At 38.2% G+C, this 27,458-nt stretch overlaps 1 protein-coding gene across 3 annotated transcripts in view; it reads left to right on the top strand.

Moving 5' to 3' along the window:
- The window catches only part of dpy19l3 (dpy-19 like C-mannosyltransferase 3), a 67,774-nt gene that overhangs the window by 33,160 nt on the left and 7,156 nt on the right, over positions 1 to 27,458 (top strand). For all 3 annotated transcript variants that reach the window (XM_072279170.1, XM_072279171.1, XM_072279172.1), the window contains 7 exons: positions 7,871 to 8,029; positions 13,407 to 13,538; positions 14,902 to 15,013; positions 17,970 to 18,026; positions 24,357 to 24,439; positions 25,268 to 25,400; positions 25,927 to 26,085. In XM_072279170.1, coding sequence (XP_072135271.1) covers positions 7,871 to 8,029; positions 13,407 to 13,538; positions 14,902 to 15,013; positions 17,970 to 18,026; positions 24,357 to 24,439; positions 25,268 to 25,400; positions 25,927 to 26,085 — 835 coding nt within the window. The remainder of the gene's footprint in view (positions 1 to 7,870; positions 8,030 to 13,406; positions 13,539 to 14,901; positions 15,014 to 17,969; positions 18,027 to 24,356; positions 24,440 to 25,267; positions 25,401 to 25,926; positions 26,086 to 27,458) is intronic.

The raw sequence follows: 27,458 nt of genomic DNA on the forward strand, positions 1-27,458 counted from the left end.
AGAAATCCAGTGACAAGCGTATACTCAAAATGACAATGGTGAGCAGCTGTCAGAAGGTTTGAGATTTCCAAGTGGATGCCCATGTAGAAATCTCAAACTTGTTGACTCTTGTAGTGAGATTCAACATGGAACTGCTGGCAGTTTTCATGAAATCCGGATGAATTATAGTTCTTTACCCTCGCATGCTTGACCTTCATAACTAAGTGAGAACTATTTTGTTTAATAAGTCAGGCAGCATGCATGGAAAGGAATAAACATTCAACATTTCAAGCCAAAACCCTTCATCAAGTCTTGTCCCATAGCGTCACTTGTTTATTCCTTTCCATGGGTTCTGCTTGACCTGCTGAGTTCCTCCAACATTTTGTTTACGTAACTCTGGATTTCCAGCATCGGTGGAATCTCTTGTGTTTATTCTGTTTAATAAGTATTTGCTTGTAAGTAGTCCCAGAATTATTTCAGACCAGAAAGAGGCCTTTCAACTCCATATGTTCTCTATAGAGCAACTCAGTTACTGTCCATGATTTCCCTGTTACACTGCAATTTTTTTTTCCAATTTTCTCTGAAAACCTTGATTGATTTTCTGTTTCTGCCATCCTTACAGTTTGTCTGAGCTCGTGGCTACTCCCTACAATGAAAAAATACTTGCTGCATTTGCTCGTCTGCTTTTGTCTCATCACTTTGAATCCATGTCCCTCCCTGGGCCCTTTAGTCATCAGCTAATAAGAATTTCACTTGCTAAGCCAGTCATCGTATTGTACCCACCCATTAAAACTTCAGTTTTACATAAAAGTTACTGGTGAACACAGCAGGCCAGGCAGCATTTCTAGGAAGAGGTGCAGTTGACGTTTCAGGCCGAGACCCTTCGTCAGGACTGCACCTCTTCCTAGAGATGCTGCCTGGCCTGCTGCGTTCACCGACTGCACCTCTTCCTAGAGATGCTGCCTGGCCTGCTGCGTTCACCAGCAACTTTTATGTGTGTTGCTTGAATTTCCAGCATCTGCAGAATTCCTGTTGTTTGCGTTTTTAAAAAAACTTCAGTTTTGTTTTTTTTCCAAAGAGTAGAACTTCTTCACTCTAACCTCATTAGATGTAGTCTCTAGAACCATCGTAGTTAATTTTTTGCGCCTTCTCTGAACTGTTCACTTTTTTTCTGAAAGTGTGATAGTGGATGAACTTTAATTGTGTCTTAAACAGTGTTTTATAAAGTTTCAGATTAGTCTCCATTTTTTTGGTATTCATAATCCCATATTCTTTATCAATTATTTTCTTAACATGTTCTTCACCTTGGAACAACTGTTCATGTATACACCCAGGCCTTTCACACTACAAGCCCTTGAGAACTGTGCCATATAGTGTCTGTTGTCAGCCTTGTCTTTTTCCCAATTATATTACTTTAGTCTGTATTAAATTACCTACACAAAGTGCTGGCTTTTCTATAGATTTTCTGACTTGCCTTCTCACCTTTTACCATTCTTTCAAATTTGGTGCTGTCCACTGATCCATTGCGTATACCATCCTCTAGCAAGGTCCTATGGCAAGATAAAAGTATAGAATCTCATTGCAGAAAAACAGACCATTCGGATTATCAAACCTGCATTGTACTTGGAAAGAGCCATTGCTCATCAGCCCACAACCATCTCTTCCCTAATAACCCAGCAAGTAATCTTCATATATTTTGTGTCCAATTGTTTAAATTTAAGTCTCCCACCCTTTGCAGTTAAATGCTTTCCAAGTAACAGCAAACTTCTGTTTAAAGAAATTGCATCTCATTTCCCCTGTGGTGTCAATTTTAATGCCAATAGAATTAGTTTATACTACTTACTAAAGCTGCTCATAGTTTTGACTTTAACTGTTTCTGAACTTGGATATGCTTAGATTGTTCTTCTAATTTGTCCACATATCAGAACATCCACACACCAGTTATTTCTTCTAAATATCTTCTTAATCCCTTTTACTGAGGATAGAGCTGGTACTTTGTAGGAGTTTGATACTGATCCATTGCAAAGGGTAACTTCAGACTTCTCACCATGGTGAAGCTGTGAGCAAGGACAGCTCACCACTGGCAGGAAATTCTGGGCTCATGTGTACTTGGTTTTAATAGTCCTACATGTGAAAATAATTCAGACTTTTGTTTATTTATTATTCTTATGATTACTTTAAATTAATAATCCCATTACCCATTTACCGCTCAATAAAATTATTTCTTACCAAAAAACTTAATTTTGATATGTCATATTACCGCATTAATATATACTATTAGCACATTATCTTTTAATTCTTAGTTAAATTGTATTTATTTCAGCTTCTTATTCCTAACTGCAACATGAATTCTCTGTAGCATTCTACCACCACCTATATGCCCCTACATCTCTTCCAAATCAGAGTACATGTAAACGACTGACTATGCTACAAGTATAGATAAGTTATTGTTATATGCACCCTTGCTGTGTATTGCTGAACAGAGGGCAGAGAAATATTTGGGTGAGGTCAGGAGTTGAGAATGAAGGACAGAGGACCATTGGAAAAGATGGGGGTTGGGGCATTGCTTTTCAGTACAGGAAAGGAAACAGGACCAAGCACAGAATGAAGGGGTTGAGGCAAGATTAGGAGCTGAAGAGATCACTGAAGAAAAAGAAATAGAGACTGGGAGACTGTAGGGTGAGAAGGGTTAGGGGAGGTTGTGGCAGGCAGGAGGCGGTAAGCAAAGACATCCATGCCAGGGCCCACCTAAATGTGCATTCAATCCCCTACAACAGTGTCTGCCACTGAAGGAAGATCTTGCCCTGTAGTATTGACAAGGTAGCTAGTGTTTTATTGTTGCTTCATGTTTAAATAAATCGCACCTTTGTGATTTGCACACCTTAACACAAATTTTGGGACATGAAACATCAGGACTCTTGTGAACAACTCCAAAAGGACAGGTCTGAACAGCATTCAGCTCTCACACACAAAATGCTGGAGGAACTCAGCAGGCCAGACAGCATCTATGGAAAAAAAGTACAGTCAATGTACTTTTTTTTTATAGCAATTTGTGCGTGTTGCTCGGATTTCCGGCATCTGCAGATTTTCTACTGTTTGTGAGCGTTCAGCTATAATGGTCTGGGAACTCAGATGCTTTGAACTACCATCCCAAGGTAGTGATATCAATGTCAAGGAATCAGGCAATGGGTACACCTTCTGAAAGGGAAATACCACTTTCATGGAGGTCAGGAATGACCTAATCTGGCATCTCAGTAACTTCCCTGGTATAGGTATACTTCTCATGACTTTCCAGCTCCCTCTGTGTTGAGCCAGCATTTCTCAGTCATCGCTGCTTTTACCTTTGGAAGTTACAGATGAGGCCAAGAAAGACTTCTACTCTAACCTTGGAGAAAAAAAACTGGCCCACATTGCAGAGGCAGGCACTGTTCTTTCTGGATGACTTTAATGCCAGGCCAGAAGTGATGCAATCCTCTGACAAGGCACATTGACAAGAGATGTGTAGGGAAAGTTAATTATACTGGTGCTTTCCTCCTGGTGGAATGTTTGGAGGATTGGTTTGTCGTAAACAACACTATTTTCCCAGATAGATGTGCACAACCTCGTGGTAATACTCTTACACCAGAAACTAGAACCTGTCAGATTTTATCATAACCTGAAATGAGACCACAAGGATGGTCATATCATCTGCACGATAATGGTTATAATTAACTATTGGACTGACTTTCATCTATCCCCTCTGTTAAGGTAATCAACATGATCTAAACAAAAGCATTGCTTCAAGGAAGTCAGCATTGAAGCCCCCAGTATAAAAATGCCCTATTTAGTTGCTCATGAGAACCCTACTATTGTCAACAACCAGGAGCCACAGTATATCCACAGTGTCTGGACTATGCTGAAGCCCATCATAATTCTCACTTATGAAAAGGCTCTTAGCTTCCCTACCCGGAAACACTAGGACTGGTTTGATGAGAATGATTAGGAGATTCAGAAGCTAATAAACCTTCTTCGCTTAGAAACTCAACTATGCCCAAAGGGAAGCAATTCTGCAGGCAATTGAAAGCCAAAATCCAACCAGAAAACTGACCAAAACAAAGATAGAATAAATACAGGTGGTCCAGCTGTTATCTGAAAGCCATATTTTTCTGTGCTGTTACAGCCATCTATGGACTAAGCACCCAACAGTTCACCCCACTGAGAATTTCGGAAAAAAGGAGAATTTTTTAGTGTAGCATTGGGATCTTCAGATCTATTCATCCAATACGTGCAAGAATTTAATATAAATGTCGCAAACTAACTGCCCACCAGCCTGTTCCATCAGGTACCTTCCACCTTGCCTTTGTCAGAATATACACCTTATCAGTCTTGTCAGAACATACAGAAATACAGTAAAAGCAAATTAATTATTTCTCCAAACCTCAGATTATTTTGGTTTTATCACATGATATGAATACATCAATACAGCTCACTCTAAGATCAGTTATCTTTTCTCAAAAGCACAGTAGAAATTCTTAAGCTTATCAATATTTGAGCACCTAGAAGCAGGCACTAATGAGGCATCACCCTTGATGTCTGCATCCAATAATGACACAGAGAGATTTGTTTGGAGTTAGAGATCACAGTTTTAAGAATTTTACCAAGTCCTGTTTCAAATATTTGATGACAAAATAAGGAAATCCTAAGGAATGGCTTTATAAAAATATGTACTGTGGAGCACAAAAATATTTAGAATCTTTTTTACTCTCTTCTTGGCCTTTTCAACTTTAACTCGCATCTTCATGTATCTATATATTTGTTAGCTCAATATGTTCTTCCAGTCCATACACAATCCTACTCATTTGGAGAACATATTGGCTATTTTTCTGTATCGAACTGCTTCAGTCTATCTATGAATTTATTTAGCTTGCCATTGCCCTACATTAGTTTTCTGTTATTCTCCTTCCAAGTAAGTTGTCAAATCCTTTATTCATTTAAATCAAATGCCTCTGTCAGCCTGTGGAAATAGGAAAATGGATTCATCTATCTGAGTTTATAAGCATCTGAGATGTTTATAATCAATCTCCCAAGGATACCAAACCACTGGCTTTATCTTATGGAGTACTGTACACAGCTCTGTCCATCAAGCTAAAATATGTCTGGAAACTTGGACTATTCAGGGCCCAAACAGTTCTTCCAGGTGAGATGACACTTCACCTGTGAATCTGTTAGGGGCATATACTGTGTCCAGTGCTCCCAATGTAGCCTCCTGTATATTGGTGAGACCCGACATAGATTGAGAGACTGCTTCACCAAGTACCTACACTCCGTCCACCAGAAAAAGCGGGATCTCCCAGTGGCCACCCATTCCACTTCCACTTCCCATTCCCATTCCAATACGTCTATCCATTGCCTCCTCCACTTTCATGATGAGACTACACTTAGGTTGGAGGAACAACACTTTATATTCCGTCTGGGTGGCCTCCACCCTGATGGCATGAACATTGATTTCTCAAACTTCCAGTAATGCCCCCTTCTCCTTCAGCATTCCCCATCCCCTTTTCTCTCTCTCACCTTATCTACTTGTCCACCCATCGCCTCCCACTGGTGCTCCTCCCCCCTTTACATTCTTCAATGGCCTTCTGTCCTCTTCTATCAGACACTCCCTTCTCCAGCTCTGTATCTCTTTCACCAATCAACTTCTCAGCTCTTTACTTCATCCCTCCCCATTCAGGTTTCACCTGTCACCTTGTGTTTTCTCTCCCCTCCCCCACCTTTTAAATCTGCTCCTCAGCTTTTTTTCTCCAGTCTTGCCGAAGGTTCTCGGCCTGAAACATCGACTGTACTCTTTTCCAGAGATGCTGACTGGCCTGCTGAGTTCCTCCAGTATTTTGTGTGTGTTGCTAAGCTGAAATATGTCTGTTGTACTAGAGGGAATGGTGCAGAGGAGAATCACCAGGATTTTGCCAGGAATTAAATGTTGCAGTTACAAGGAGAGATTGGATAGTCTCTGGATTTGCTTTCCATGGAGCAGAAGAGGCTGAGGGATTTACAACATTGAGGGGCACGGACAAGATGCTTTCTCCATAGCTGAGTTTAAAAAACAGAGGGAGAGAGCAGGCACAAAAAGTTTAGAGGGGATCTGAGAAAAGGTTTTAACACCTGGAGTGTGGTTAGATTCTCAGATGCACTGTCTGTGTGGATGATGGAATGCGTACACTCATAACGTCTAAGTAGTATCCAGGCGAGCACTTGAATCTCCCAGACATGACAAGTTATGGACTAGTAAATGGGAGTAGTGTAGATAAGTATTTGGCTTCTGTTCTGTGCTGTATGACTGCAGGATCTCTGCCCTTAGTTTTCTGAACTGGTTGATCACATGGCTGCATTACCTTCAAAATTATGTTCTTTTGTTTTCTAACAAGTCTTGATTAGTTTCAATTTCCTTTACATTCCTATTATTTTTATAATCTGTAATTTCTCTTTATTCTTGCTATATAGACTTTAAATGACTGCATCATTAATTTTTTTTCATACATATATAGAAGTACCTATCACATTTGCTATTATGGTAGTGAACTACAGTATAAAAGTTCCATTTCGTTAAGGGGCCTCTTTTGTTCTTTGTTTAGGTCAATGAAAGGGAAGCTTGGGCATTTTAAGTGCACTGTACATTTATAGCTGTTAGCTCTTCAGGAGTTCAGGTTCCTTTCTCATGGTATCACCAGTATTGCAATTAAACTTTTAACATTAAAACAATTTTCTATTTTGCATTGCATTGCAAATGACTACCAGCATAATTATATTTTTTAATCATGATTGTAAAGTCATAAGCTATACAACATTGAAATTGTCCCTTTGGTCCTACTTGTCCATGCCAACCAAGGTGCCTTCCCGAGCTAGTCCTATTTGCCTCCCTCAAAACCAGGGGTATCAAATCCTTTTGAGAACATATGCCCAATTTGGCAATAATCCTCTAAAAATTTTTCACATATCATGGTAATTTTGAGCAGAGATTATCATCGATTAATGATTTATTAACAATAATTATGGCCCTTTTAAAAGGAAAAAGGGTGATTTTTGTTGCTTATTTACATGTTTTCATTGTTTTGCTATTAATAAAAATATAACAATTGAAATAAATGAAGCATTTTAGAAAACCTATTCAAAAATTAATATTTATCTTTTAAAGAAACATTTGAAAAGTAACATTTCTAAATATATTCTCATACATCATATGTAACATAAGAAATGTGAATATGAGATAAGTTTTGCTGCATATTCATAAAAGATCAACAAAAGGAAAATAAACTTTTAAGTGAGACTTCTGTTGCATGCAAACCAGCATTAGATATTTCCTGTGGAAAAAATCTCACTGCTCTCGGCTTGTAAAAAATCATGTGCTGCTTCATTTGGCAGTAAAGATGATCATTATGTGTTTTTTATTATGGGTGGAGTTTAAAGAATCGAGGCTGCCATGCGCCAAAGCATGCTGTGTGCCCAGCAGCATTTTTGCACATGCCATAGGCTTGCCATCTCTGTTCTGTCTTTTTTATCAATTTATCTATCCAAATATCTTTCAAACATTCGAATTGTATAGTATTGCATTTGCAAATTAAATGACTACTGAGGTTGAAAACTATCACAATCATTGTATGTATAGATGGCATCTCAGAGTTTTAAGTGAGCATTTGGAGAAGGTTCTACATTTCAGTTGAATGTTATATTTGCTAAGATTCACTGAATCTAATTAGTGCCAAGTTTGTAGTAATTAAGTTAGTAGTTAATCTTATGCAAGATTAAAGTAACCAGATCAGCATGAGTACTCTAAAATTAAGCATTTCAGCACCTCATATTGTATATATAATAACAGATATGTTTAATTACATATCTCTTTTTTTTGCTTAATCTTTAGGGATTTTGATGCTAAATTATACCTATGTGAAGAAGCCTTTGGCCTCCTGCCTCATGATACCTTCCAAAGACTTTTGAACACATTGATTTTGCCCTCATATCTTTTAGTTTTGGTTATTACAATGATCATCGCTCTAATTGTTGCTATTCGGAATCTCAGGTATGTTAAAAATGTCAATAGTTAAAATGTGATTAGAATAGTGATTAGAAGAGGATGATTTTTGAGATGTACTGACAATTTGATAGATTTGCATAGATTTGAATTTAGTTTTAAGTGGATGCATTGTCATGGGGACAAATAGAATCTTTGATCAAACTCTATCACAGAGTGATCATCTGTCAAATCTACTTTTGAATATTTGTTATAGACTGTGCCTGAGGTCAGAGCTGTTAATTTGTATGCAAGTGTGTTAATTGGCTGCTGTAATTCATCCCCACTCTGGTTGGTTGCAGAGGAATTAAGGAAAATTAATGGGTATCTGAGAGAGAATAAGTTACAGTGAGGACTGCTCCTGATGGGAATGGTTTGAGAATCAATATAGACTTAAGGGTCTGAACTGCTTCCTTCCATGTTGTAAGAAAGTACTAGATATTGGAAGCATGAGAAAGAAAACCAGATTCTTTTCAAAGTCCATTTTTTAATATATTTTGGGCAAAACAATGAAGTCATTTAAATGTAAAACACTACCAGTGCTCAAAGTCTCAAATGGAACAAAATAAAAATGCTAGAAGTACTTGTCAGGTTGGACAGCATTTGTGAAAGAGAGACAGAGTTATTGTGGGATGGAAGGTTATCAAATTGAAATGTTAACTCTGTTTCTCTCTCCACAGATGCTGCCTGACCTGCTGAATATTTATAGTATTTTTTTGTTTCATATCAGATTTTTAAAGACTTTTTTCATTTTATAAAGATCTAGTGCAATGTGAGAATATTTGATGGAGGGAACAGATAATGCAGTAAGGCCTTGGAAAATAAAAAAATTGGTGAGATTGGATCTGGGGTGCAAAGAATGAAGGAGGAGGTAAATAAAGTAGCTGACTGTGTGTACAAGCAATTAAAACTATTTTAAAGCTAAATTTAAACAACTAATGAATCTAAAACATGAACTCAGAAATATGCAGTGAATTATTTCTCCTGGAAAGTGTGAATTTTGAGCAACAGGTGGTGACTTGAAAAAATAATTTTATCCTAGATGAAACCAATTCACTTTGTGCAAACTTAAACGTGAGAAGAAATAGAATAATCTTTAAACATTAGAGAGGAGGATGTGTTCTTTTCTTTTGAGAATTTAAGAGAGATTTTTACAGATGGGGACAAGATGTAGGGGGAAAAGAAAGGGACCACCTGAGAGATGAGAAAAATCAATAAAAAGGTCCTTTATTATTTAACTTGGCCTTAGAACCCTTTGCTATTGCTCTTGGAGATTCTAATACTGTTCAGGGTATTAAGAGAAGGGGGACAAAATACACAAGGTTTCGTTATATGCAGATGACCTGTTAGTTTATATTCCAGATCCTAGGAAATCTATTCCTTCTATGTTATCTATATTTTCTGAATTCAGTAGTTTTTCTGCGTATAAATTAAATTTACATAAAAGTGAGTTATTTCCTATTAATAATTACTCAGATCCAAATCGTCAAGTACCTTTTAGTATTGCTAAAAATTACTTTACCTATCTTGGTATTAAAATTACTAAAAATTTCAAGGATCTCTATAAATATAATTTTTTTCAATTAATTGACTACACCAAACAAATGCTTTCTAAATGGTCGCCTATGACGTTATCATTATAGGTCGAATTAATGCTATTAAAATGATAGTTTTACCGAAATTCTTATATATATTTCAGGCAGTTCCTTCCTTTGTTCCCAAAAAGTTTTTTGACAGAATAGATTCTATAATCTTACCTTATATTTGGAACAATAAAAATCCTAGATTGAGTAAACCCTTATTGCAGAAATTAAAAAAGGATGGTGATATGGCTGCGCCAAATTTTAGAATGTACTATTGAGCAATTAATATTCGATATATTACTTTTTGGATTCACTATTCACATATACATGAATGTCCTTCATGGTTGGAATTGGAGGAAAACTCGGTGAAAGGATTCTCTTTGGCCTCTTTACTGGGAGCTCCTCTTTCTTTTTTGTTTTCTAGGATTAGTAGACAAGATTTTAATCCCATTATTAAACATACATTAAGAACTTGGTAACAGTCACAACGCACTGGAGGAACTCAGCAGGTCAGGCAGCATCTGTGGAAATGATCAGTCAACGTTTTGGGCCGGAACCCCTCGTCAGGACTGTAGAGGGAAGGGGCAGAGGCCCTATAAAGAACGTAGGGGGAGGGTGGGAAGGAGAAGGCTGGTAGGTGCCAGGTGAAAAACCAGTAAGAGGAAAGATAAGGGGTCGGGGAGGGGATGGGCAGGAAAGGTGAAGAAGGAATAAGGGAAAGCACAATAGGTAGTGGAAGGAGGCGGAACCATGAGAGAGGTGATAGGCAGCTGGGGGAGGGGGCAGACAGGGAACAGTCCTTCCAGGTGAGGCAACACTTCACTTGTGAGTCTGTTGGGGTCATCTGTTTGCATCCGGTGCTCCCGGTGCGGCCTCCTCTACATCGGTGAAACTCAACACAGATTGGGGGACTGCTTAGTCAAGCACCTCCACTCCATCCGCCACAATAGACGGGATCTCCCAGTTACCACCCACTTCAACTCTGCTTCATATTCCCCTTTGGATATGTCCATACATGGCCTGCTCTACTGCCATAATGAGGCTAAACTCAGGTTGGAGGAGCAACACCTCATATACCATCTGGGTAGTCTCCAGTCCCTTGGTATGAACATTGAATTCTCCAACTTCCGGTAATTCCCTCCCCCTCTCTTCCCCCATCCCTGTTACCTTCTGCCCCCTCCCGCAGCTGCCTATCACCTCCCTCATGGTTCCGCCTCCTTCCACTACCTATTGTGCTTTCCCCATTCCTCCTTCACCTTTCCTGCCTATCACCTGCCTGCTTCCCCTCCCCCACCCCTTTATCTTTCCCCTTACTGGTTTTTCACCTGGCACCTACCAGCCTTCTCCTTTCCACCCTCCCCCAACCTCCTTTATAGGGCCTCTGCCCCTTCCCTCTTCAGTCCCGACGAAGGGTTCCGGCCCGAAAAGTTGACTGATCGTTTCCACGGATGCTGCCCAACCTGCTGAGTTCCTCCAGTGTGTTGTGAGTGTTGCTTTGACCCCAGCATCTGCAGATTATTTGGTGATTAAGAACTTGGTTTCAGTTTCGTAGATTTTTTGAGTTAAATAATTTTATCCTTTCTAGTAATACCCATCTCATTTATTTTTTTAAACCATCAATTTTGGATAAGGCCTTTTTAATTTGGAAAACCAAGGGAATAATAACTTTTTCAGATTTGTTTTTAGGGGACTGTTTAATGTCTTTTTCTCAGTTAGTGGATAAATATGATTTATCTAATTTACACTTTTTTAGATATTTACAAATTAGGAATTTTTACGTGGTTTGTTGCCAAATTACCCTTCTGCTTATCCACCTAATATAGTGGATGCTGTCTTTCAGCTTAAACCATTTCAAAAAGGGTTGATAGCTATAATCTATAAACGGTTATTGAACTCACAAATTATATCTAATGATAAAATTAAACGTGCTTGGGAATTGGAATTGCAAGAGTCATTTTCAGATAGTCAATGGAGTAAAATTTTTCATTTGGTTAATAACTCATCTATTTGTGCCCGTCATTCCTTGATCCAGTTCAAGGTAGTGCATCCGGTCCATATGTCAAAGGATAAACTATCGCGAATTTTTTCCAATATCAATCCTATTTGTGACAGATGTAATATTGAGGTGGCCATTTTAACTCCTATGTATTGGTCTTGTATAAAGCTAGATAACTTTTGGAGAGATGTTTTTAAAATGCTATCAAAAGTCTTGGATCTGAATCTACAACCTAATTTCCTTACAGCAATTTATGGGATTATCCCATCGGAAGCAGGAAACATTCCTGTTTCCGCTCAACGTGTGATAGCCTTTTTGACTTTATTGGCTAGGAGAGCCATTTTATTGAAGTGGAAGGACTCTAATCTACCTCCATTATGTCCTGTTTAAGTTTAGAGAAAATAAGAAGTCGGACATTTGATACATCCTTTAAATTTAAGCAAATCTGGTGACCTTTTATTCAATATTTTCATTTAATTTGATTTATTACTCTTCCAATTTTTTTTCAAAATTTTAGATTTGATCAGAAAGTTTTTTTTTTGGTTGTATCCTCAAAATGGACTGCCCAGTCCCTTTTTTTTGTTTCATTTTTTATGTAGTGTACTGTTTTTTTTTCCTTTATTTAACATTCAAAGTTTTTTTCTTTCTTCTTCATGAACTGATAAGAGGAGAATTGCTGTTTTCTTTTTTTATTATATATTTTATACTAGCTTAACAATATGTATGATTTTGATAATGTCTATCTTAATCTCGGTTTGTATTGTTATTGATAATATATTTGAGATAATTCTCCTCTTGTTTGTATTTATGTTCCTTTTAAATCAATAATAAGATTAATAAAGAAAGAAAAAGGTAAAAATGTTAGTATCCATAATTTATGGCTATACCCTAGGCTTTCAGCAAGGAAAATTAAGGCTTTTGGAAAGAATATTAAATAAAGATCAACAGCAGAACAAACAACTGAGATTAGGTGAATTTATGTTGTGTGATGAGGTGAAAATCTGATTTTTTAAATTTGTGCATCATCCCTTAACAACAAAGGGATTTATTGGGAAATTGCTTAATTGAAGATGAATTAATTAATCTCTCATTCTGCTTGAATTTCAGAGCAGGTGCCAACCTGCCTTAGTTATCTTCTATTATCACCAAATTCAAGTGATTATTTTCCCTCTTATCTCTTGAGAACTTCTGAATAAGGTTCCAGTCCCATGTTGACCAGCAGGAACTGATGGACGTATTCTTGTGTGCATATTTTCATAGCTCAGTATCTTTTTGTATTGAAAATAGTGTCAAATCAATATGTTGTTAACTGTATCGGGGTAAAAAAGAGCTGAGTTTCCATAAGTTGACTTTAAACTTTTGTGAGTTGGACGTTTGCACTTCCCTAGTCCAGAAACACAGATCTCATACAGTTGGTGTCCAAGGACCCTCAAGTCTCATTGCACTTCCTCCTTTCCAAATCAATACCATTGGCAATGGGATTAAAATTTTTACTTCAGGGGAATGCTGGAAAGATCTTTGAAATCAATTTTTTTGGATTGAACAGTCTTTTTCAATCCTTTGCTTCACCATTTTTCTGCACTTATCTATTTCGTTCATTGCTGTAGTGAACTTTATGGAATATTTATATTGTACCACATTGTGTTCAGTTATTTTGAACTTCATTGATATATGCTGAACAAATCTTTTGATTTTTAATATGAAGATATTGTCAATTTACAATGAGTTATCAATATTTTGAGATCTTCAAATTAGAATGCTTAATAAAAAAACTTCACTTGTAGTTAATTATTCTTTCTCTCTCCAGCTGCAATAGCTGTTCCAATCTATCCCAGAGTTCGACCGTTAAAGAAGAGAACATGACGCTGCTCAGACCAGACATGGCCTACAATCTAATACATAATGTGTTATTTGGTCTGCTGGCTTTGAGTACAATGAGGTAATCCATTACACTACTAGGTCCATTGTGCTTCCACAAAGAACATGAACAGTAATTTTGCTGAAGGTTGATACTGTACATGTAAACTATTAGAATACTGTTGAGAAAATGTTTTTTTTTTAATTGGCTTGATCCTTCAGTCCAAGCATAAATGCAATCCCAAATTAAAATATAATGTTCTAAGTTTTGTAATATAAGTGGAAGACGAGTCCATTACATTTATTAAATTTCATGTGTTATTGTGTGGCCATTAGATTCACATCCTCCACCTATCATCTGAATGTGGACATCACCAAAGTCAACTTGGTTTCAATTTGCAGATACTGACTTTAATACGTGTTCTGTCATATCATCTTCTCCTGTCCTCTTTATTATTGTCTACTTTCATTCTTTCAGGTTTTACATGATACTGGAAACTTTAAGAAGTATTTCATGTTTCTTTTCTATCGCTTTTCACTCTTCATTAATTAATTCTTCCCCAATTCTCCTCCTACCTTCAGAATAAACATTGATCATACCTACTCTATTTCCTTGGTAGTCCTGGTGCTCTTACTTTTTTAATCCTTCATTCTGATTACTCAATTATCAAAATTATTGTCTTGATATTCTGACATTATCATTTTTCACTACCAAAATTTCATTGCCAAAATAAAAGTTTAAATAAAAAAACTCATGCGAGTAACTACAACTAAGAGGCAACATTGTAGTAAATTATGTTTTTTAAAATTTTTAATCCTGAATTGCTTCTGATAAATAATTCATTATCATACATAATTTTCAGGCAAAATTCTATTGTGTTCATATCTATTGCAAAATATGCTTCCATGATAAATAGATTTTGATTTACACAAGCATTGGAAAGGGTACAGAGGAGATTTACCAGGATGCTGCCTGGTTTAGAGAGTATGCATTATGATCAGAGATTCAGGAAGCTAGGGCTTTACTCTTTGGAGAGAAGGAGGATGAGAGGAGACATGATAGAGGTGTACGAGATAATAAGAGGAATAGATAGAGTGGATAGCCAGCGCCTCTTCCCCAGGGCACCACTGCTCAATACAAGAGGACGTGGCTTTAAGGTAAGGGGTGGGAAGTTCAAGGGGGATATTAGAGGAAGGTTTTTTACTCAGAGAGTGGTTGGTGCGTGGAATGCACCGCCTGAGTCAGTGGTAGAAGCAGATACACTAGTGAAATTTAAGAGACTACTAGACAGGTATATGGAGGAATTTAAGGTGGGGGGTTATACGGGAGGCAGGGTTTGAAGGTCGGCACAACATTGTGGGCCGAAGGGCCTGTACTGTGCTGTACTATTCTATGTTCTATAATGTATAGATCGCTTAGTCCATTTTTTTTTTGCTTCTTCCAGGATGAAATATCTGTGGACATCCCACATGTGTATTTTTACATCAGCAGCAATTTGCAGCAGTCATTTTTGGAATCTAACTCTCAAAGCACTTCGGCTTTTTTCTCCCCTGTGGGTTCGTATTACATTTTACCTTGCACACATTTCTTTTAAATTATTGTTGCAAGTATACACTAAGTGGCCACTTTATTAGGTACACCTATAACCTTGCTAATACAAGTATCGAATGGCCAATCATGTGGCAGCAACTCAGTGCATAAAAGCATGCAGGCATGCTCAAGAGGTTCAGTTGTTGTTCAAACCAAACATCAGAATGGGTAAGAAATGCAATTAAATGACGTTTACTCTGAAATAATTAGTGCCAGAAGGGGTGGTTTGAGTATCTCAGAAACTGCTGATTTTCTGGGATTTTCATACACAGCATTCTCTGGAGTGAACAGAGAATTGAGTCAAAAACAAAAAAGTATCCAATAAGTGGTGGTTCTGCGGTTAATGGGAGAGGTCAGACTGGTTCAAGCTGACAGGAAGGGTACAATAGCTCAAATAACTATGTGTTACAACAATGGTGTGTAGAAGACTATCTCTGAATGCACAACACGTTGAATCTTGAAGTGGACGGGTTACAGCAGCAGATTACAAACATACAAGAGTGGCCACTTTATTAGGTACAGGAGTGTATCTAAGAAAGTGGCCACTGAGTGTGTGCAATTTTTTTTAACGAAATGCCAGTATTATTTTTGAATGTGCTTTCTCCATATTGCCCAAGTATTGTTGTTTATTGGACTTTAATAAATATATGGGACTTCCTTGTTGAGGTCAATTCGATCAAGTTTTTTTTTGAAGCATGGGCTGATAAAGTTAGTTGTAGTTTTATTAAGAAGAGTAGTAAATCTTATTTAACAAAGTTGTTTAAACAAGTAAAATTAGTTTTCTAATATTAACATTAGTAAGTATTAAACACCAATCATAATATACAACCATTATTTGTATCTTTGATTGCTGCAAAAGCATTTTAATATCTTTAAATAAATATGTAGACCAGAGCAATTATATGGCTGTTTATTGACATCAGCTTCGTTCCCTTTCCATTAGAATTCTAACTGATCTCATTGATGACTGACATAATTTTCTATACAGTTTTATTATTTAACTGAGACTATAAGTGAGGATAAATGGTTATGTGATTACGTAGTTCACCCAAAGTGATGCCAGGTACAGTCTCCATGTGTGATCTGAGCAACTATGTTTAATAGAGAAATGTATTTTAACTATAGGTATAATGCAAAGAATAATTGCTGCATCAGGATTTTAGATTGTATTATGTCAATATGTACATACTATCAAGATTAACCAAAATAGTTAATGTCTTTTATCTTGAATTATCTTCAGTGCATATTTATGATTCTGCTTATTTGCATTTAAGTAGTATTACAGCTTGGCATCAGGTGGCAGTGCAATTTCAGGTGATTGGTTTCTTAAAAAGGAATCGGATCTTTCTGTGCCTAAGAAATGATGAAATAACAGTTTGTTTCACATCATGTCCATGATGTAGATAGCCCATTATTTTTTAATTATATTTTTCATATTAGATACAAAATTATCCATGTAGTGACTGCTATATGTTTAATATTTAATAATATTCATATTAGAAAACTAATTTTACTTTGTTAAACAACTTAGCTATAAAAGGCCTACTATTCTACATTATAATAAAACTACAGCCAACCACATAACTCGGACATTTGCAGTTTATCTAAATTGAAATTGTATATCAGAGGTTTTAAAAATGTACATAATTTCAATTAGGTTTGAATATAAAATTAACTCCAATTAAGTTATTGTAGGGTTGAAAATAAAACATCCCTGTACAGCAGTTTGACCTGTTGTGTGATTGATGAGATGAATGGAAGTCCTTAGATTATGTGGAATGATACTATTTGGGAGATTATTCAATTCATCATGTATGTGCTGACTCTTCAGTAAATACAATCCTGCTTTGCTGTTTTGGTTAATGTAATAACATGTTAACTATTTTTCTTGAGTTACTCAAGCTGCATGGCATTCAGCTCAAACTTATTATACTCTGAAATATGTTTCAAATAAAACCATTAATGTGGCCATACACATGTGAAGTGTGGTATATTATGTTTAAAAGCATGTAATGAATATGAAAGGAATAGCTTAAAAATGGGGGGAAAGTCTGTATTTCAATTATTTAAGATTTGTTTCATCGTCCATCACAAAATTACTGTGGCATCACATTTTGTCCAGTAATGTTACTTTTTACATTTTGATCCTTAAAAAGAATGCAAAAAAAAATATTGACTAAGAATGAAATGTATTACTTTTAATCATTAAAATGTACAAAGGCAAGTATAATGTAAAACTTTGAATGTCAAATAAATTTCAGTATTGTACTTTAGTATTTTTGATGAGAATTCTATTTTAAATAGAGCTAGGAAAAGCTAATTATTCATCCTCCATGATAGCCTATCAACACAGCATCCACCTATTCATGTAGAGAGTCACCATTATTATTCATCTATTTATTTTGTACTATTACTTTTTATAAGTGGTTCATCAGAATGGACTACCTTGTTTATTCTTGTTATCTGCAAATTTTTCTTGAATTCTTAAATTTAATGCATTTACACTGATGGAAATTAGAAACTAGTGATCCCTGTACTGATCCTTGAAACACTACTCCTCAACATGGTTACTTCAAAATGTGCCTGTTTAAAATGCTTCCATTTTTAATATTTAACAGTAGTTTTGTGCAGCCATGGGCTTAATTTATAGACTTTTCTAAAGACTCTGTCAATACCTGTTAGGAATCAAGCTTCATTAAGCTGTAAACTTGTCACAGTACAGTTGAATATCATGTCAGTTAAGAAGCCAACTAGATTCCTCTGCTGTGTTCTAGGTTATATTTAAGTATAGCAAGTATTGCTCCTAGTAATCAGGACTGTTTCTTTAAACTATGCTTCAGTAGCTCCAGTGTTACTGCTTTTTTATCCTTTGTCCCATTTTAACTGGTACTAATATTATATATTTTGCTTTTGTTTGCACAGGTCCGTGTGGTGAGGTTTGCAGTTCCTATATCAATTTGTATTTATCTTTGTTATGAGGTAAGTTGTATTCCTGTGAGTTATATGTGGCATCTCAGAAAGTAGAAAAGTATCAAGTCCATATTAATTCACTAAGGAGGACATAAATAATCTTCCGGAAATAGTAGGGGACAGAGGGTCTAGTGAGATGGAGGAACTGAGGGAAATACATGTTAGTAGGGAAGTGGTGTTAGGTAAATTGAAGGGATTAAAGGCAGATAAATCCCCAGGGCCAGATGGTCTGCATCCCAGAGTGCTTAAGGAAGTAGCCCAAGAAATAGTGGATGCATTAGTGATAATTTTTCAAAACTCTTTAGATTCTGGTCTAGTTCCTGAGGATTGGAGGGTGGCTAATGTAATACCGCTTTTTAAAAAAGGAGGGAGAGAGAAAGCGGGGAATTATAGACCGGTTAGCCTAACGTCAGTGGTGGAGAAAATGCTACAGTCAGTTATCAAAGATGTGATAACAGCACATTTGGAAAGCGGTGAAATCATCGGACAAAGTCAGCATGGATTTGTGAAAGGAAAATCATGTCTGACAAATCTCATAGAATTTTTTGAGGATGTAGCTAGTAGAGTGGATAGGGGAGAACCAGTGGATGTGGTATATTTGGATTTTCAAAAGGCTTTTGACAAGGTCCCACACAGGAAATTAGTGTGCAAACTTAAAGCACAAGGTATTGGGGGTATGGTATTGATGTGGATAGAGAATTGGTTGGCAGACAGGAAGCAAAGAGTGGGAATAAACGAGACCTTTTCAGAATGGCAGGCAGTGACTAGTGGGGTACCGCAAGGCTCAGTGCTGGGACCCCAGTTGTTTACAATATATATTAATGATTTAGATGAGGGAATTAAATGCAGCATCCAAGTTTGCGGATGACCCGAAGCTGGGCGGCAGTGTTAGCTATGAGGAGGACGCTAAGAGGATGCAGGGTGACTTGGATAGGTTAGGTGAGTGGGCAAATTCATGGCAGATGCAATTTAATGTGGGTAAATGTGAGGTTATCCACTTTGGTGGCAAAAACAGGAAAACAGATTATTTTCTGAATGGTGGCCCATTAGGAAAAGGGGAGGTGCAACGAGACCTGGGTGTCATTGTACACCAGTCATTGAAAGTGGGCATGCAGGTACAGCAGGCGGTGAAAAAGGCGAATGGTATGCTGGCATTCATAGCAAGAGGATTCAAGTACAGGAGCAGGGAGGTACTACTGCAGTTGTACAAGGCCTTGGTGAGACCACACCTGAAGTATTGTGTGCAGTTTTGGTCCCCTAATCTGAGGAAGGACATTCTTGCCATAGAGGGAGTACAAGGAAAGTTCATCAGATTGATTCCTGAGATGGCAGGACTTTCATATGATGAAAGACTGGATCGACTAGGCTTATACTCGCTGGAATTTAGAAGATTGAGGGGGGGATCTTATTGAAATGTATAAAATCCTGAAGGGATTGGACAGGCTAGATGCAGGAAGATTGTTCCCGATGTTGGGGAAGTCCAGAACGAGGGGTCACAGTTTGAGGATAAAGGGGAAGCCTTTTAGGACCAAGATGAGGAAAAACTTCTTCACACAGAGAGTGGTGAATCTGTGGAATTCTCTGCCACAGGAAACAGTTGAGGCCAGTTCACTGGCTATATTTAAGAGGGAGTTAGATATGGCCCTTGTGGCTAAAGGGATCGGGGGTATGGAGAGAAGGCAGGTGCAGGGTTCTGAGTTGGATGATCAGCCATGATCGTACTGAATGGCGGTGCAGGCTCGAAGGGCCGAATGGCCTACTCCTGCACCGATTTTCTATGTGTCTATGTTTCTATGTAACTATAAAACAGAATGTTTCTGTGAATATCCAAATACCTCAAACACCACTGTTATGGCTGCCCTCTTGGCTGTGCATTCCAGTTATCCTCAGAGAACTCCTTCGAACATTTCTTGCCCCATCCCTTAAAGCTATGCCCTTTGATATATTATACTTCAACTCGGCAAGAAGATTCTGATAGCTCCCTCTCATAATTTTATAGACTTTTATCATGTCTCCCCTCGGCCTTCATTTCTCCAGTGAAAACAATCCAAATTTAGTCTGATCTCTCCTTATTGCTAATACTCTCTAATCCAGGCTGCACTCTGGTGAATGTTTCCTGCACCCTCTTCAACATAACTTTCAAACTGTGATATATTCATCTTATCAAGGGATAACCACTCCTCATCCCTCCACCACCCTTAATCCATTCACCCTGCCAGAAAGTAGTATGCCAGAGATAGTGGAGTGTTTCCTTGGTTACCATTTCCAATGTTTCCTGGCTGGCTTTAGACCATTGACGGATGTTACTTCCATGTTGGCTCTGCCAGCAGATGGAGTGTGAACCTAGGGATAAGCATACTTTACCTTATTCCCCACTCATCTGCCTGTGTTAAATGTGCTTTGTCCTGGACAACTCTGGTGGGAGTGATAGGTCCCCAATCTCTGGCTCTCCACTCGGCCTTGGATCACCTGGACAATAGCAATTCCTACATCAGACTGCTGTTTATTGACTACAGCTCAACATTCAACACAATCATATCCTTAGTTATAATCAACAAGCTCCAAAACATGGGCTTCTGTACCTCCTTCTGCAGTTGGATCCTTGTCTTCCTCACCGGGAGACCACAGTCTGTGCAGATGGGAAATAATGTTCTCTCCTTGCTGACAATCAAGGAACAAGATAGATCAGCTGGTTGAATGGCGTCACAACAATAATCTTGCACTCAGCTTCAGCAAGATCAAGGATCTGATTGTGGACTTCAGGAATGGGAAGTCGAGGGAACACACTCCAGTCCTCATCAGGGTATCAGCAGTGGATAGTAAGCAGTTTTAACTTCCTGGGTGTTAATATGTCTGAGGATCTAGCCCCTAACGTATTGGTGCAAGTATAAGGAAGGCATGACATTAGAAGTTAGAGAAGACTTGGAATGTCACAAATTTCTACGTATGCACCGTGGAGAGCATTCCAGCTGTTTGCATCACCAACTGGTAAGGAGGGGCCACTGCACAGTTTTGGAAAAAGCTGCAGAAGCTTGTAAACTCTGGACATCCAGGACATCTTCAAAAGGTGATGCCTCCAAAAGGCGGCATCCATCATTAAAGACCCCCATCACCCAGAGGATACGTCCTCTTCTCATGGCTACCATCAAGGTGGAAGTACAGGACCCTGAAGACACACACTCAAGGATTCAGGAACGGCTTCTTCCCCTTTGCCATCAGACTTCTGAATGGGCAATGGACCCATGAAGACTACCTCAGTAATTTTTTCCTCTCGTTTTGCACTACTTATGTAATTAAATTTTCTTATTGTAATTTATAGTTTTTTCATTATGTATTTCAATGTACTGCTGCCACAAAACAACAAATTTCACGACATATGCCAGTGATATTAAACTTGATTTTGATATTTAGTTTTTCAGAAAGTGAAGGCATTACTTCATGTTGAAGACATCTCATTTTGTTGTGTACCAAGATAATTGTTATAAATTGTATCAGAACAAATCTGGGAGTTCATGTTTGGCTATTATGAAATATAGCAAAAATAGAGTTTTAGTGATCTCACAGATGATGGTTATTACTGATACAATTTACATGTATTACTGATGGTTATTACTGATACAATTTACATGTATAAATGGACAAAGAGGCTCCAATGACATGCCCTACTTACTTATGTCAGGCTGTATCATGTGTGTGCTAGAAATAAAGTTGAAGCATCTGATTTCATTTCATCTAGAAGTACTAAGTACCATCTTAGTTTCCTCCCTGTATTCCCACCCACACAGAAGTTTTCAGCCAAGTTGTTTTAAGCATAGTTCAACAAGAAATAGTTGAGAGTACTTGTTACAGAAAAGGCTGTTAAAATACAAGCTCGAAAGCTAACCATACATTTAGCCAAGCAACACACACAAAATGCTGGTGGAGCGCAGCAGGCCAGGCAGCATCTATTGGAAGAGGTACAGTCGACGTTTCGGACCAAGACCCTTAATCAGGACTAACTGAAAGAAGAGATAGTAAGAGATTTGAAAGTGGGAGGGGGAGGGGATATCCGAAATAATGGGAAAGACAGGAGGGGAAGGGATGGAGCTAAGAGCTGGAAAGTTGATCGGCAGAAGGGATACAAGGCTGGAGAAGGGAGCGGATCATGGGATGGGAAGCCCAGGGAGAAAGAAAGGGGGAGGGGAGCCCAGAGGAAGATGGAGAGCAGGCAAGGACTTATAGTGAGAGGGACAGAGGGAGAAAAAAAAGAGAGAAAGAAAGGGGAAAAAATAATAAATAAATAAGGGATGGGGTAAGAAGGGGAGGAGGGGCATTAATGGAAGTTAGAAAAGGCAATGTTCATGCCATCAGGTTGGAGGCTACCCAGACGGAATATAAGGCTCCCTTCCTCCACCATCTACTCTGCTCTCAAACGCACCTCTCCCATTTCAAGCACATCTGCTCTCATCCCACTAGGAATAGGGTTCTTCTTGTCCTCACCTACCACCCCACCAGCCTCCGGCTCCAACATATAATTCTCCGTAACTTACGCCACCTCCAATGGGACCCCACCACTAAGCACATCTTTCCCTCCCTCCCCCCCCTTTTTGCTTTCTGCAGGGATTACTCCCTACGTGACTCCCTTGTCCATTTGTCCCCCCCATCCCTTCCCACAGATCTCCCTCCCGGCACTTATCCTTGTAAGCGGAGCAAGTGCTACACATGCCCTTACACTTCCTCCCTCACCACCATTCAGGGCCCCAGACAGTCCTTCCAGGTGAGGCGACACTTCACCTGTGAGTCTGCTGGTGTGATGTACTGCGTCCGGTGCTCCCGGTGCGGCCTTCTATATATTGGCGAGACCGGACACAGACTGGGAGACCGCTTTGCTGAACATCTACGCTCTGTCCGCCAGAGAAAGCAGGATCTCCCAGTGGCCACACATTTTAATTCCACGTCCCATTCCCACTCTGATATCCACGGCCTCCTCTACTGTAAAGATGAAGCCACCCTCAGGTTGGAGGAAGAACACCTTATATTCCATCTGGGTAGCCTCCAACCTGATGGCATGAACATCGACTTCTCTAACTTCCGTTAATGCCCCTCCTCCCCTTCTTACCCCATCCCTTATTTATTTATTTATTTGTTTGTTTGTTTGTTATTTCTCTTCCCCCCCCCCTTTTCTTCTCTCTTTTTTCTCCTTCTGTCCCTCTTACTATAAGTCCTTGCCTGCTCTCCATCTTCCTCAGGGCTCCCCTCCCTCCTTTCTTTCTCCCTAGGCCTCCCGTCCCATGATTCGCTCCCTTCCCCAGCCTTGTATCCCTTTTGCCAATCAACTTTCCAGCTCTCAGCTCCATCCCTCCCCCCTCCTGTCTTCTCCTATCATTTCGGATCTCCTCCTCCCCCTCCCACTTTCAAATCTCTTACTATCTTTTCTTTCAGTTAGTCCTGACGAAGGGTCCTGGTCCGAAACGTCGACTGTACCTCTTCCAATAGATGCTGTCTAGCCTGCTGCATTCCACCAGCATTTTGTGTGTGTTGTTTGGATTTCCAGCATCTGCAGATTTCCTCATGTTTGCATACATTTAGCCAAGCTGTTCTAGTACAGTAATGCTCTAGAGTTTGCCTGATAATGTGGAAGATTGTCCAGATATGTTCACAAGAAAAAAACAGGGCAAATGTCCATATAAAATGCTAGAGGAACTCAACTCAACAGGCTAGACAGCATCTATGGAGGGAAATAAACAGCTGGTGTTTCAAGCTGAGACTCTTCATCTGGACTGCCTGCAGTATTTACCAACCACAAAATGAAACCCATTTGGTCACCTCAGGTGCTCTGTTAATACCTCCCAAACCCATTACCTCTACCAGCAAGAAGGAGTAAGATTTCATGTGCAGAGAACCACAATAACCTGCACGTTCCCCTTCAAGCTTCACAGCATCGTAACTTGGCAAGTTATTGCAATTGCTTTATTATCACTGGAGCAAAGCCTGGAACTCCTGCCCAACAATGCTTTAGATGATTTACCAGTAGAAGGACTGCAACAGTTTGTGAGTTTGTGATGGCCGATGAATGTTGTCTCAGTATCTCACTATTACCTTGCACCTATTGTTTACCTGTTCTGCGCTTTCTCTGTAGCTGTTAGATGTTATTCTGCATTCTATAATTGTTTTACCTTGTTTTATCAAAATGCATTGTGCTATGATTTGATCTGGATGAACACTACAAGTCAAGCTTTTCACTCTATCTTGGTACTCGTGACAGTAATAAACCAATTCCAATGCTATGTCCTGTTAGGAATAATAGAAAGGATAGAACCATTGGACTTGTTCATCATGTATTTTTTCCTTTATTTCTAGTTCTGGCCAAAGTTAATGGCTGAGCTGTCAGATTTAAGGGAATTTTATGACCCTGATACTGTTGAATTAATGAACTGGATCAAGTAAGTTAAACTATTTTCACTTAACATTTACGTTGAAATTTTACTAAATTTCTTGTCCCTAACAGATCAAAATGTGTTTTTAATTTTGAATGGCACTTTCATTGATGAGACTGCAGTAAATTAGGACAGCAGTTCCTGGAATTTCATTTGGAACACTGAAAGAAGTTGTATCAACCAATGCAATGTACAGCTTTAGATGCATCTGTGAGAATTTTTCCACAATATAGGAACATACTATGGATATCAGAAATAGAGATTTCTTATCAACTGAGTTTGAATGTTTTTTTTGTGAGATAGGAAAGTTTCTATATTGCACACAAAGGCAGAAAGGAATACGCAGAGTAACAGTCAGATTTACCAAGTAAGTTGAAGATTATAAAATGGGTATACTTTTAGAAAAAAGCTTATTTATTTAAGACAGTTGAAAAGCTTATAAAATCCTTCTCATCTCTGTCCACTTTATTAGATTTTTAGCTGGAAAAGCTTTGAAGAAGAAATAATGGATAGAATTTCAAAAGATATTTGATGAGCTAACTCTGTGGTAAATTAACTGCATTATATTAGAGGTAACATAGCAGCAACCTGTAGCAATTCAGATGATGATGTATAAAGAGAATATTGGACAGGCAAATATTAAAACAAAATCTTGTTACTAAGGAATTAATGTTGGATAATAACCTTTATAAAAGGGGCACAATTTCAAAATGTTCCCATTTTTTTTAATGTTCCTGTCAAAAATATTGAACAACAAAGCAACAAGCATTTCACCTTTTACTGCATTACTAATTTTAATTTATTTATCTTTCTCTCACCACTTCCCTGTACAAGATTAAAAACTTCTAAAGATGCAGTGTTTGCTGGAAGTATGCAGTTACTGGCAGGAATCAAGCTGTGTACTGGAAGAACAATAACCAATCACCCTCATTATGAAGATAAAAAGTTAAGGGATAGAACTAAACAAGTAAGGCACCAGTGAATCAAACAATTCTTTCATTGTCGGGATTAGTTCCTGGAGTGAGATGTGTTTTCTTAATTTGAATCCATCTTTTGACTTCTATTACATTTGGAAAAAAGCAGGCTGTGAATTAAAAAAATTACCTGAATTTTAACTATATTGCTGCTTGCAGCAACTAGTTGTGTATATATTTCTTAATTTACAACAGTGATTACATATATTCTGACTGGACTTTGTTGGATAAAAAAGCATTTTGGATTATCCTGAGATTGTAGAAGACGCTATGTAAATGTATCTTTTAATCCACCTTTCCCAGCAACACTGGTTTTGGAACAGCATGTGTGGCTTTGGTAATATACCAAGAACACAAATGTGTAATTGGTATTCTTTAGTCCTTAATAGTCAAGTATAGTGGTTAAGTCCTTACTTCCTTACATAGGAGGAACTGCACGTTGCATGCATTTATCTCGAAAAGCCAAAAAGCCTTTTATGCATTCAGTATTGATATTATTTGTTTTATCTTTCCCTGAAGATCTATCAGATTTATTCCAAACGTTCTCCTGAAGAAGTATACAGAATCCTGCGATTGTATGGAACAAACTATATTGTCCTTGAGGACAGTATCTGTTATGAAAGAAGACACAGAAGAGGCTGTCGTTTGAGAGACTTGATTGATATAGCAAATGGTCATGTAAGAAAGATTTTTTTTCTTCAGTCTTTTGGTCATAAAAAAGTACATTTTATGAAGAAATAATTATTTTATATATAGTCTTTGACTTTAATAGCTGACAAGCCTTAAGATTCAATGATGATCAACTTTATGATGGTGGATCGACTTGGCATTCATGATGAAGTTGTTTTCTGCTTTTGGGGTTTTGAGCCTAAAGTTTACAAGGAGCAATTGTAATTAAATGCTAGTGGTTTGAAAACAAAAGAGATTGCAGATGCTGTAATCTGCAATAAAGACCAGATTGCTGAAAGAACTCAATGGGACCACCAACATCTGTGGAGACAATAGGTGTCGATTGACATTTCAGGTCAATTCACTGCATCAGGACCAAGAGAGGAGGAAAGATTGTCTTGCCAGTACATAGTAGTATTGGAGAATGATAGCAATGGTGGTGCTAGAAAGTTTGTGAACCCTGCAGAATTTTATCTATTTCTGCATAAATATGAACTGAAATGTGATCAGATTTTCACGTTAAGTCCTAAAACTAGATAAAGTGAACCCAATTAAATAAATAACACAAAGAACATCATACATTGTTCATTTATTTATTGAGAAAAATTATCTAATATTACATGTATTGATTGGAAAAATTATGTGAACCTTTGCTTTCAGTAACTGGTATAACCCCCTTGTACAGCAATAACTTCCATAGAACCATAGAAACTACAGCACAGAAACAGGCCTTCTGGCTCTTCTTGGCTGTGCCGAACCATTTTCTGCCTAGTCCCACTGACCTGTACACAGACCATATCCCTCCATACATCTCCCATCCATGTATCTGTCCAATTTATTCTTAAATGTTAAAAAAGAACCCGCATTTACCACCTCGTCTGGCAGCTCATTCCATACTCCCACCACTTTCTGTATGAAGAAGCCCCCCCTAATGTTCCCTTTAAACTTTTCCCCCCTCACCCTTAACCCATGTCCTCTGGTTTTTTTCTCCCCTTGCCTCAGTGGAAAAAGCCTGCATGCATTCACTCTTATCTATACCCATAATAATTTTATATACCTCTATCAAATCTCCCCTCGTTCTTCTACGCTCCAGGGAATAAAGTCCTAACCTTTTCAACCTTTCTCTGTAACTGAGTTTCTCAAGTCCCGGCAACATCCTTGTAAACCTTCTCTGCACTCTTTCAACCTTATGTATATCCTTCCTGTAATTTGGTGACCAAAACTGAACACAATACTCCAGATTCAGCCTCACCAATGCCTTATACAACCTCATCATAACATTCCAGCTCTTATACTCAATACTTTGATTAATAAAGGCCAATGTACCAGAAGCTCTCTTTACGACCCTATCTACCTGTGACGCAACTTTTAGGGAATTTTGT

This window comes from Mobula birostris, chromosome 15 (assembly GCF_030028105.1).
Source record: "Mobula birostris isolate sMobBir1 chromosome 15, sMobBir1.hap1, whole genome shotgun sequence".
NCBI lineage: Eukaryota > Metazoa > Chordata > Chondrichthyes > Myliobatiformes > Myliobatidae > Mobula > Mobula birostris.